At 53.8% G+C, this 12,290-nt stretch overlaps 1 protein-coding gene across 1 annotated transcript in view; it reads right to left on the reverse strand.

Moving 5' to 3' along the window:
- Window positions 1-12,290, reverse strand: part of elob (elongin B) — a 78,224-nt gene that overhangs the window by 36,545 nt on the left and 29,389 nt on the right. Inside the window, exon 3 of the mRNA XM_085973647.1 lies at window positions 688-834. Coding sequence (XP_085829773.1) covers window positions 688-834 — 147 coding nt within the window. The remainder of the gene's footprint in view (window positions 1-687; window positions 835-12,290) is intronic.

A 12,290-nucleotide genomic window follows, 5' to 3' on the forward strand; every position in this document is an offset into this window, starting at 1 on the left:
AGCTCCCTCTGCACTGTCCCATCAAACACTCCCAGAGGCAGGTACAGCACGGGTTAGATAGAGTGTAAAGCTCCCTCTACACTGTCCCATCAAACACTCCCAGGGCAGGTACAGCACGGGTTAGATAGAGTGTAAAGCTCCCTCTACACTGTCCCATCAAACACTCCCGGGGCAGGTACAGCACGGGGTTAGATACAGAGTAAAGCTCCCTCTACACTGTCCCATCAAACACTCCCGGGGCAGGTACAGCACGGGTTAGATACAGAGTAAAGCTCCCTCTACACTGTCCCATCAAACACTCCCAGGGCAGGTACAGCATGGGTTAGATACAGAGTAAAGCTCCCTCTACACTGTCCCATCAAACACTCCCAGGGCAGGTACAGCACAGGTTAGATACAGAGTAAAGCTCCTCTACACTGTCCCATCAAACACTCCCGGGGCAGGTACAGCATGGGTTAGATACAGAGTAAAGCTCCCTCTACACTGTCCCAATCAAAACACTCCCAGGGCAGGTACAGCACAGGTTAGATACAGAGTAAAGCTCCCTCTACACTGTCCCATCACACACTCCCGGGGCAGGTACAGCACGGGTTAGATACAGAGTAAAGCTCCCTCTACACTGTCCCATCACACACTCCCGGGGCAGGTACAGCACGGGTTAGATACAGAGTAAAGCTCCTGTCATACACTCCCTGTTTACCTTGTACAACCGCTGGTCCTCCGGCAATCGCTTTAAGATGCCCTCGACGACCTTCTTGAGCTCCAGAACCGTGGTTGACTCTTTGGCGTCTGTGAATATTGTTGTCTTGTGACGGCGAATCATTAAAAACACGTCCCTGCGGGGAGAAAGGGGAGCCGTGATTACCAGGGAACAGAGGGGCAGGAGGAGGCCATTCCACCACCCCTCCCCCAATTCATCCAGAGCTGATCGTTGGTTCCATATCCCTTACCAACAAAACTCTTATCAATCTCAGTTTTGAAATTTTCAACTGTCCCCTGGCATCCACAGCTTTTTGGGGGGAGAGAGTTCCAGATTTCCACCACCCTGTGTCTGAAGAAGTGCTTCCTGACATCACCCCTGAACGGCCTGGCTCTAATTTTAAGGTTCTGCCCCCTTGTTATGGACTCCCCTCACCAGAGGAAATAGTTTCTCTCGATGTATCCTATCGAATCCTTCAATCATCTTAAACACCTCGATTAGATCACTGCTTGGAATTCTCTTCCCCAGAGAGCTGTGGAGGCTGGGTCAGTGAATATATTTAAGGTGGAGACACACAGACTTTGAAAGGTAAGGAGTCGAGGGTTATGGGGAGCGGCAGGGAAGTGGAGTTGAGGCCAAGATCAGATCAGCCATGATCTTATTGAATGGCGGAGCAGGCTCGAGGGGCCGAATGGCCGACTCCTGCTCCTACGTCTTATGTATGCTCTTAATCTTCTACACTCGAGGGAATCCAAGCCTAGTCTGTGCAACCTGCCCTCGTAATTTAACTCTTCTAGCCCCCGGTATCATTCTGGTCCCCCCCCACAGCACAGATTCACTAGTTGATATTGCTGTGGAATAAAAACAGGGACAGAGTGTGCAAGAACGAGATGGGGAGATTAAACCTCGTATAAAGCATGGGTTTGGTTCGAATATTTGGCTCCCGACTGCCGGAAGGGTGCCGAGGTCACGGAGAGGGTGCTGCAAAGATTAGCTGAGGATCAGTCCAAGGCTTTAGGAAATAAAGAGCTGGTTGCCAATAAAAAGAGTGACCCTGAAAGGCTGTCGTTAATAAAAGCCTAATTGCGCCTCACCGCCACCACGGGTGGGACGGTGTAATTACAGCGGGACTTCGAAAGCTGCCGCCCTTTCCCATGCCTGAAAGGAAAAGATTTGCATTTCTGCAGCGCCTTCCCCGGCCTCAGGACGCCCTTTCGAAGTGTGGCCACTGACGTAATGTAGGGAACGCGGCAGCTCATTTGCACACAGCAAGCTCCCACAAACAGCAATGTGATAACGACCAGTTTTAGTGATAATTATTGGACCCAGGGCACCGGGATAACTCCCCCCTGCTCTTCTTTGAAATAGTGGCCATGGGATCTTTTACGAGAGGGCAGACAGAGCCATCGGTTTAACGTCTCATCCGAAAGATGGCACCTCCGACATAGAGTCAGAGTTATACAGCACAGAAAGAGGCCCTTCGTGTCTGCGCCGGCCATCGAGCCCTGTCTAATCTAATCCCATTTTCCAGCACTTGGTCCCTAGCCTTGTATGCTATGGTGTTTCAAGTGCTCATCCAAATGCTTCTTGAATGTTGTGAGGGTTCCTGCCTCTACCACCCTTTCAGGCAGTGAGTTCCACATTCCAACCACCCTCTGGGTGAAAAAGATTTTCCTCAAATCCCCTTTAAACCTCCTGCCCCTTACCTTGAAACTATGCCCCCTGGTTATTGGCCCCTCCACCAAGGGGAAAAGTTCCTTGCTATCTATGCCCCTCATAATTTTGTACACCTCAATCAGGTCCCCCCTCAACCTTCTCTGCTCTAAGGAAAACAACCCCAGCCTGTCTAGTCTCTCTTCATAGCTGAAACGCTTCAGCCCAGGTAACATCCTGGTGAATCTCCTCTGCACCCTCTCCTAAGCAATCACATCCTTCCTATAGTGAGGCAACCAGAACTGCACACAGTACTCCAGCTGTGGCCTCACCAGCGTTTTGTACAGCTCCATCATAACCTCCCTGCTCTTATATTCTATGCCTCGGCTAATGAAGGAAAGTATCCCATTTGCCTTTTTAACCACCTTATCAACCTGTCCTGCTGCCTTCAGGGATCTATGTACATGCACACCAAGGTCCCTCTGATTCTCTGTCCTTCCTAGGGTCCTACCATTCATTGTGGATTCCCTTGCCTTGTCAGTCCTCCCAAAATGCATCACCTCACACTTTCCAGGGTTAAATTCCATTTGCCACCGTTCTGCCCATCTGGCCAACCCGTCTATATCGCCCTGTAGCACTCCCTCAGCACAGCACTGGAGTGTCGGCCTAGATTTTTGTGCTCAAGTCCCTGGAGCGGGACTCGAACCCACAACCTTCTGACTCGGAGGTGAGAGTGATACCAACTGAGCCATGACTTACATCAGAAGTGCGTTATTTAACAAAATTGGACATCGAGCCACATACATTAGGACAAAAGCAAAATACTGCGGATGCTGGAAATCTGAAATAAAAACAGAAAATGCTGGAGATACTCAGCAGGTCAGGCAGCATCTGTGGAGAGAGAAACAGAGTTAACGTTTCAGGTCGATGACCCTTCATCAGAACTGGGAGGAGGAACAGGTTTTTAAGCAAGTGCAGGGGCAGGGAGAGGGGAGGAAAGAACAAAAGGGAAGGTCTGTGATAGGCTGGAAGGCAGGAGAGATTAAGAGACAAAAGGGATGATGGTGCGAGGTGAAAGGAGATGGTAATGGGACAAGTTAAGAAACAAAAGATGGGTCTAGAAGCGGTGTAAAGAAGGGGAAGGGGGTGATAGAGGAGTGGACCAGGGTGTTGCGGAGGGAGCGGTCCCTTCGGAATGCTGAAAGGGGAGGGGAGGGGAAGTTGTGCTTGGTGGTGGGATCACGCTGGAGGTGGCAGAAATGGCGGAGGATGATCCGTTGAATGTGGAGGCTGGTGGGGTGAAAGGTGAGGACAAGGGGAACCCTATCGTGGTTCTGGGAGGGAGGGGAAGGGGTGAGAGCAGAAGTGCGGGAAATAGAACGGACACGGTCGAGGGCCGTGTCAACCACGGTAGAGGGGAATCCTCGGTTGAGGAAAAAGGAAGACATGTCAGAAGCACTGGTATGGAAGGTGGCTTCGTCAGAACAGACGCGGCGGAGACGGAGAAACTGGGAGAATGGAATAGAGTCCTTACAGGAAGCGGGGTGGGAGGAAGTGTAGTCCAGGTAGCTGTGGAAGTCAGTGGGTTTGTAGTGAATGTTTGTCAATAACCTATCCCCAGAAATGGAGTCAGAGAAGTCGAGGAAGGGAAGGGAAGAGTCGGAGATGGACCATGTGAAGTTGAGGGAAGGGTGGAAATTGGAAGCAAAGTGAATGAAATTTTCTAGTTCAGGGCGAGAGCAGGAAACGGCACCAATACAGTCATCAATGTACCGGAAAAAGAGGTGAGGGAGGGGACCTGAGTAGGACTGGAACAAAGAGTGTTCCACATATCCCACGAAAAGGCAGGCATAGCTAGGGCCCATGCGGGTTCCCATGGCAACACCTTTAATTTGGAGGAAGTGAGTGGAGTTAAAGGAGAAGTTGTTCAATGTGAGAACAAGTTCAGCCAGGCGGAGGAGGGTGGTGGTGGATGGGGACTGGTCGGGCCTCTGTTCAAGGAAGAAGCGGAGCGCCCTCAGGCCGTCCTGGTGGGGGATGGAGGTGTAGAGGGATTGTACGTCCACGGTGAAAAGGACACGGTTGGGGCCAGGAAACCCTCTCTCTCTTACACGGCAGCTGTCGATCATTCTGCTATTACTATTTACACCTCCTCTCGACCCATCTTTTGTTTAACTTGTCCCATTACCATCTCCTTTTGCCCCGCACCATCATCCCTTTTGTCTTTAATCTCTCCTGTCTTCCATCCTATCACAGACCTTCCTCTTCGTTCTTTCCTCCCCTCCTCTCTTTCCCTGCCCCGCACTTGCTTAAAATCCTGTTCCATCTCTAACTTTTTCCAGTTCTGACGAAGGGTCGTCGACCTGAACCGTTAACTCTGTTTTTCTCTCTCCACAGATGCTGCCCGACCTGCTGAGTATTTCCAGCATTTTCTGTTTTTATTTCACATATATTAGGACTCCTTCCTTTGGGCTCAGTCGAGGGTCTGTGCCACCATTCCACAATGATGTTCTTTTAAATAGTGCATGGGATCTTTTACAAGAGAGCAGACGGGGTTCTCGGTTTAATGTCTCATCTGAAAGACGGCACCTCCGACAGTGCGTTTCTCCCTCAGTACTGACCCTCCGACAGTGCAGCACTCCCTCAGTGCTGACCCTCCGACAGTGCGTTTCTCCCTCAGTACTGCCCCTCCGACAGTGCAGCTCGCCCTCAGTGCTGACCCTCCAACAGTGCAGCGCTCCCTCAGTACTGCCCCTCCGACAGTGCAGCACTCCCTCACTACTGCCCCTCCGACAGTGCAGCGCTCCCTCAGTACTGCCCCTCCGACAGTGCGGCGCGCCCTCAGTACTGCCCCTCCGACTGTGCAGCGCTCCCTCAGTACTGCCCCTCCGACAGTGCAGCGCTCCCTCAGTGCCGCCCCTCCGACAGTGCAGTGCTCCCTCAGCGCTGCACTAGGAGTGTCAGCCTAGATTTTTGTGCTCAAGTCTCTGGAGAGGGGCTTGAACCCACAACCTTCTGACTCGGAGGCGAGAGTGGTACTCAGAGCGGCGGCTGACGCTATAGGTGACTCCAGTCCCATACCCAACCTGGCTGTCTCTTAACTGTCCTTCTGAAGAGTCCCAGCAATCCACACGGTTGAACAGGGCCCATCATCAGCTTCACAGGGCAAGTAGGGATGGGCAATAAATGCCGGCTCTGCCACATCCAGAGATTGAATATAAAAGGTCTTATCTACTAGATGTAGCATGGGGGGTGGGGGGAGAAAGACGAAGTGTAATCTTCAGGTGAAGTGGAGTTAGACAGCTGGGACAGGGATTATTGGACCAGGGCATGCAGACGTAACTCAGTGCCAATTTTCAAGTCACGCATTCAGTATTTACTTTTATATAACGCTTTCATTTTATATTCTAGTTAAACAGCAATGCTTCAGCAACAACATCTCGTAGTAAAACATCCCGAGGCACTTCACAGAAGCGATTATGAAACAAAATGTGACACCGAGCCACATAAGGAGATATTAGGGCAGATGACCAAAAGCTTGGTAAAAAAGGTAGGTTTTAAGGAGCGTCTTAAAGGAGGAGAGAGAGGTGGAGCAGCAGAGAGGTTTCGGGAGGGAATTCTAGAGCTCAGGCAGCTGAAGCCAATAGCTGAGCGATTAAAATTGGGATGCTCAAGAGGCCAGAATTGGAGGAGCACAAATATCTCAGGGGGGTTGTGGGGCTGGAGGAGATTACAGAGGATAGGGAGGGGGAGAGGCCATGGAGGGATTTGAAGACAAGGACGAGAATTTTAAAATTGAGGCGTTGCCGGACCGGGAGCCAATGTAGGTGAGCGAGCACAGTGGGTGGTGGGTGAACTGGACTTGGTGCGAGTTAGGACACGGGGCAGCAGAGTTTTGGATGCCCTCGAGTGGTTAGCACTGTTGCCTCACAGCGCCAGGGACCTGGGTTCAAATCCGGCCTCGGGTGACTGTCTGTGTGGAGTTTGCACATTCTCCCCGTGTTTGCGTGGGTTTCCTCCGGGTGCTCCGGTTTCCTCCCACAGTCCAAAGATGTGCGGGTTAGGTTGATTGGCCATGATAAAAATTGACCCTTAGTGTTAGGGGGGATTAAATACGTGGGGTTACGGGGATAGGGCTTGGGTGGGATGGCTGTCGGTGTAGGGACCGGGTGCTAGGGTTTGGATGATCAGCCATGATCTCGTTGAATGGCGGAGCAGGCTCGAAGGGCCGAATGGCCAACTCCTGCTCCTATCTTCTATGTTTCTATGTTTACGGAGGGTAGAACGTGAGGCTGCCAGGACTGCGTTGGAATAGTCAAGTCTAGAGGTAAGAAAGGCACGGATGGCTTCGGGTAATTTAGGAAGCGAAGAGGCAGAATAGGTGGTAGCTGTAAGTACCCTACAGTACGCGCTGTAAGAGTTACCCTACAGTACGCGCTGTAAGAGTTACCCTACAGTACGCGCTGTAAGAGTTACCCTATAGTACGAGCTGTAAGAGTTACCCTATAGTACGCGCTGTAAGTTACCCTATAGTACGTGCTGTAAGAGTTACCCTATAGTACGTGCTGTAAGAGTTACCCTATAGTACGTGCTGTAAGAGTTACCCTATAGTACGTGCTGTAAGAGTTACCCTACAGTACGTGCTGTAAGAGTTACCCTATAGTACGTGCTGTAAGAGTTACCCTATAGTACGTGCTGTAAGAGTTACCCTACAGTACGCGCTGTAAGAGTTACCCTATAGTACGAGCTGTAAGAGTTACCCTATAGTACGCGCTGTAAGTTACCCTATAGTACGTGCTGTAAGAGTTACCCTATAGTACGTGCTGTAAGAGTTACCCTATAGTATGTGCTGTAAGAGTTACCCTACAGTACGCGCTGTAAGAGTTACCCTATAGTACGTGCTGTAAGAGTTACCCTATAGTACGTGCTGTAAGAGTTACCCTATAGTACGTGCTGTAAGAGTTACCCTACAGTACGTGCTGTAAGAGTTACCCTATAGTACGTGCTGTAAGAGTTACCCTATAGTACGTGCTGTAAGAGTTACCCTACAGTACGCGCTGTAAGAGTTACCCTATAGTACAGGCTATAAGGAGTTGGGAGACATTGAAAACTCAGCACTACAGCGCCACCATGGGTGGGATGGTGCAACTACAGCGCCACCATGGGTGGGATGGTGCAACTACAGCGTGACATGTTTACATAGGATACTTACATTATAGATGTGAACATAGGAAGCTATAACGGGAAAAAAGTGAACAGGAAGTATTCTTTTTAAATACGCAAGATCGGCAAAGTTGTGATGAGTCACTGTCATGCTACTGGTGCTTTTTTTAGATGGTATCATCCTTCTCCATCCCTGCCTCAGCCCATCTGCTGCCGAAACCCTCGTCCGTGCCTCTGTTGGGTCCAGACTTGACTATTCCAATGCAGTCCTGGGCCGGCCTCCCATCCTCCACCCTCTGTAAACTTGAGTTTATCTAAAACTCTGCTGCCCCGTGTCCTAACTCGCACCAAGCCTCGTTCACTCTTCACCCCCTGTGCTCGCCGAGCTACACTGGCTCCCAGGCTGGCAACGCCTCGATTTAAAAATTCTCATCCTTGTGTTCATGTCCTTCAATGGCCTCGCCCCTCCCTATCTCTAATCTCCTCCAGCCCGACAACACCCCCTCTCCACCCCCCTCAACCCGAGATCTCTGCGCTCCTCCAATTCTGGCCTCTGCTTCATCCCTGATTTTAATCACTCCACCATTGACGGCCGTGCCAAACATCTGAACACAAAAATACAGGATCCGCCTACACATGCCTCATACAAGATCCCCCGCACACAAACCACAAGATCCAGGGGAACAGGACTGAGGGGAGAGGTCGATCAGAGAGAGGGGCACAGGGAGCGATGGGGGAATGGGGAAAGGGAGGGGAGAACGGGACTGAGGGGAGAGGTCTATCAGAGAGAGGGGCACAGGGAGCGATGGGGGAATGGGGAAAGGGAGGGGAGAACGGGACTGAGGGGAGAGGTCTATCAGAGAGAGGGGCACAGGGAGCGATGGGGGAATGGGGAAAGGGAGGGGAGAACGGGACTGAGGGGAGAGGTCTATCAGAGAGAGGGGCACAGGGAGCGATGGGGGAATGGGGAAAGGGAGGGGAGAACAGGACTGAGGGGAGAGGTCTATCAGAGAGAGGGACACAGGGAGCGATGGGGGAATGGGGAAAGGGAGGGGAGAACGGGACTGAGGGGAGAGGTCTATCAGAGAGAGGGGCACAGGGGGCGATGGGGGAATGGGGAAAGGGCGGGGGAATGGGACTGAGGGGAGAGGTCTATCAGAGAGAGGGACACGGAGCAATGGGGGAATGGGGAAAGGGCGGGGAATGGGACTGAGGGGAGAGGTCTATCAGAGAGAGGGACACGGAGCAATGGGGGAATGGGCGGGGAATGGGACTGAGGGGAGAGGTCTATCAGAGAGAGGGACACAGGGAGCGATGGGGGAAATGGGGAAAGGGCGGGGAATGGGACTGAGGGGAGAGGTCTATCAGAGAGAGGGACACAGGGAGCGATGGGGGAAATGGGGAAAGGGCGGGGGAATGGGACTGAGGGGAGAGGTCTATCAGAGAGAGGGACACAGGGAGCGATGGGGGAAATGGGGAAAGGGCGGGGGAATGGGACTGAGGGGAGAGGTCTATCAGAGAGAGGGACACAGGGAGCGATGGGGGAATGGGGAAAGGGCGGGGGAATGGGACTGAGGGGAGAGGTCTATCAGAGAGAGGGACACGGAGCGATGGGGGAAATGGGGAAAGGGCGGGGGAATGGGACTGAGGGGAGAGGTCTATCAGAGAGAGGGACACAGGGAGCGATGGGGGAATGGGGAAAGGGCGGGGGAATGGGACTGAGGGGAGAGGTCTATCAGAGAGACACAGGGAGCGATGGGGGAAATGGGGAAAGGGCGGGGGAATGGGACTGAGGGGAGAGGTCTATCAGAGAGAGGGACACAGGGAGCGATGGGGGAATGGGGAAAGGGCGGGGGAATGGGACTGAGGGGAGAGGTCTATCAGAGAGAGGGACACGGAGCAATGGGGGAATGGGGAAAGGGCGGGGAATGGGACTGCGGGGAGGGGTCTATCAGAGAGAGGGACACGGAGCGATGGGGGAATGGGGAAAGGGCAGGGGAATGGGACTGAGGGGAGAGGTCTATCAGAGAGAGGGACACAGGGAGCGATGGGGGAATGGGGACAGGGCGGGGGAATGGGACTGAGGGGAGAGGTCTATCGGAGAGAGGGACACAGGGAGCGATGGGGGAATGGGGAAAGGGCGGGGAATGGGACTGAGGGGAGAGGTCTATCAGAGAGTGACACGGAGCGATGGGGGAATGGGGAAAGGGCGGGGGAATGGGACTGAGGGGAGAGGTCTATCAGAGAGAGGGACACAGGGAGCGATGGGGGAATGGGGAAAGGGCGGGGGAATGGGACTGAGGGGAGAGGTCTATCAGTGAGAGGGACACAGGGGGCGATGGGGGAATGGGGCAAGGGCGGGGAATGGGGCTGAGGGGAGAGGTCTATCAGAGAGAGGGACACAGGGAACGATGGGGGAATGGGGAAAGGGACTGAGGGGAGAGGTCTATCAGAGAGAGAGACACGGAGCGATGGGGGAATGGGGAAAGGGCGGGGGAATGGGACTGAGGGGAGAGGTCTATCAGAGAGAGGGACACGGAGCGATGGGGGAATGGGGAAAGGGCAGGGAATGGGACTGAGGGGAGAGGTCGATCAGAGAGAGAGACACAGGGAGCGATGGGGGAATGGGGAAAGGGCAGGGGAATGGGACTGAGGGGAGAGTCTATCAGAGAGAGGGACACAGGGAGCGATGGGGGAATGGGGAAAGGGCAGGGGAATGGGACTGAGGGGAGAGGTCTATCAGAGAGAGGGACACGGAGCGATGGGGGAATGGGGAAAGGGCAGGGAATGGGACTGAGGGGAGAGGTCGATCAGAGAGAGAGACACAGGGAGCGATGGGGGAATGGGGAACGGGCGGTGGAATGGGACTGAGGAGAGAGGTCTATCAGAGAGGGAGACACAGGGAGCGATGGGGGAATAGGGAAAGGGCGGGGGAATGGGACTGAGGGGAGAGGTCTATCAGAGAGAGGGACACAGGGAGCGATGGGGGAATGGGGAAAGGGCAGGGGAATGGGACTGAGGGGAGAGGTCTATCAGAGAGAGGGACACGGAGCGATGGGGGAATGGGGAACGGGCGGTGGAATGGGACTGAGGAGAGAGGTCTATCAGAGAGGGGCACAGGGAGCGATGGGGGAATGGGGAAAGGGACTGAGAGGAGAGGTCTATCAGAGAGAGGGACACAGGGAGCGATGGGGGAATGGGGAAAGGGCGGGGGAATGGGACTGAGGGGAGAGGTCTATCAGAGAGAGGGACACGGAGCGATGGGGGAATGGGGAAAGGGCGGTGGAATGGGACTGAGGAGAGAGGTCTATCAGAGAGAGACACGGAGCGATGGGGGAATGGGGAAAGGGCGGGGAATGGGACTGAGGGGAGAGGTCTATCAGAGAGAGGGACACAGGGAGCGATGGGGGAATGGGGAAAGGGCGGGGAATGGGACTGAGGGGAGAGGTCTATCAGAGAGAGGGACACGGAGCGATGGGGGAATGGGGAACGGGCGGGGGAATGGGACTGAGGGGAGAGGTCTATCAGAGAGGGACACGGAGCGATGGGGGAATGGGGAAAGGGCGGGGGAATGGGACTGAGGGGAGAGGTCTATCAGAAAGAGGGACACAGGGAGCGATGGGGGAATGGGGAAAGGGCGGGGGAATGGGACTGAGGGGAGAGGTCTATCAGAGAGAGGGGCACAGGGAGCGATGGGGGAATGGGGAAAGGGCGGGGGAATGGGACTGAGGGGAGAGGTCTATCAGAGAGAGGGACACAGGGAGCGATGGGGGAATGGGGAAAGGGCGGGGGAATGGGACTGAGGGGAGAGGTCTATCAGAGAGAGACACAGGGAGCGATGGGGGAATGGGGAAAGGGCGGGGGAATGGGACTGAGGGGAGAGGTCTATCAGAAAGAGGGACACAGGGAGCGATGGGGGAATGGGGAATGGGCGGGGGAATGGGACTGAGCTCGATCAGAGGGGCACAGTGCAAGGGGGAAAGGGCAGGAGAACAAGAGGCTGAGCAGATCTGTCTCAAATTCTATGAATTCAACTCGATCTCCTCGTCGACGCATGGAGTTAAACTTCCCAGTTGCTGGTCCTTCTCTCTCCGATGCAGTACCAGGGCTGAGCAACAGCAGGAGTCGATGAAGGAGACTGATGGGGCGCAGACTGAGGTTCAGGACACACACACACACTTGGGTATTCAAAGGTCTGGAGGGGGAAAGGGTGGCTGAGGGTGGTTTGGAAACCCGCAGGCATGATGTAGGAGACGGATATCAACAACAACTTCGCCTTTAACGTAGTGAAACACCCCAAGGCGCTTCACAGGAGCGTTAACAAAAATTTGACACCGAGCCACATGTGGAGATATTATGACAGGTTGGTCAAGGAGGTAGGTTTGAAGACCGTCTTAAAGGAAGAGAGGTTTAGGGAGGGAATTCCAGAGCTTAGGGCCTGGGCAGCTGAAGGAACGGCTGCCAATAGTGGAGCGATGGAAATCGGGGGATGCACAAGAGGCCAGAATTGGAGGAGCGCAGATATCTCGGGGGTGGTTGGAGGAGATTACAGCGATAGGGAGGGGTGAGGCCATGGAGGGATTTTAAAAACCGAGGCATTGCCGGACCGGGAACCAATGTAGGTCAGTGAGCACAGGGGTGATGGGTGAACGGGACTCGGTGTGAGTTAGGATGCAAGGGTTTGGATGAACTCAGGTTTATGGAGGGTGGAAGCTGGGAGGCCAGCCAGCTTGGAATAGTCAATGCTAGAGGTAACAAAGACCTGGATGAGCTG

Source organism: Somniosus microcephalus, unplaced genomic scaffold (genome assembly GCF_052327205.1).
Source record: "Somniosus microcephalus isolate GS21.2 unplaced genomic scaffold, FLI_Smic_1.0 unresolved_chr1, whole genome shotgun sequence".
NCBI classification, from domain to species: domain Eukaryota; kingdom Metazoa; phylum Chordata; class Chondrichthyes; order Squaliformes; family Somniosidae; genus Somniosus; species Somniosus microcephalus.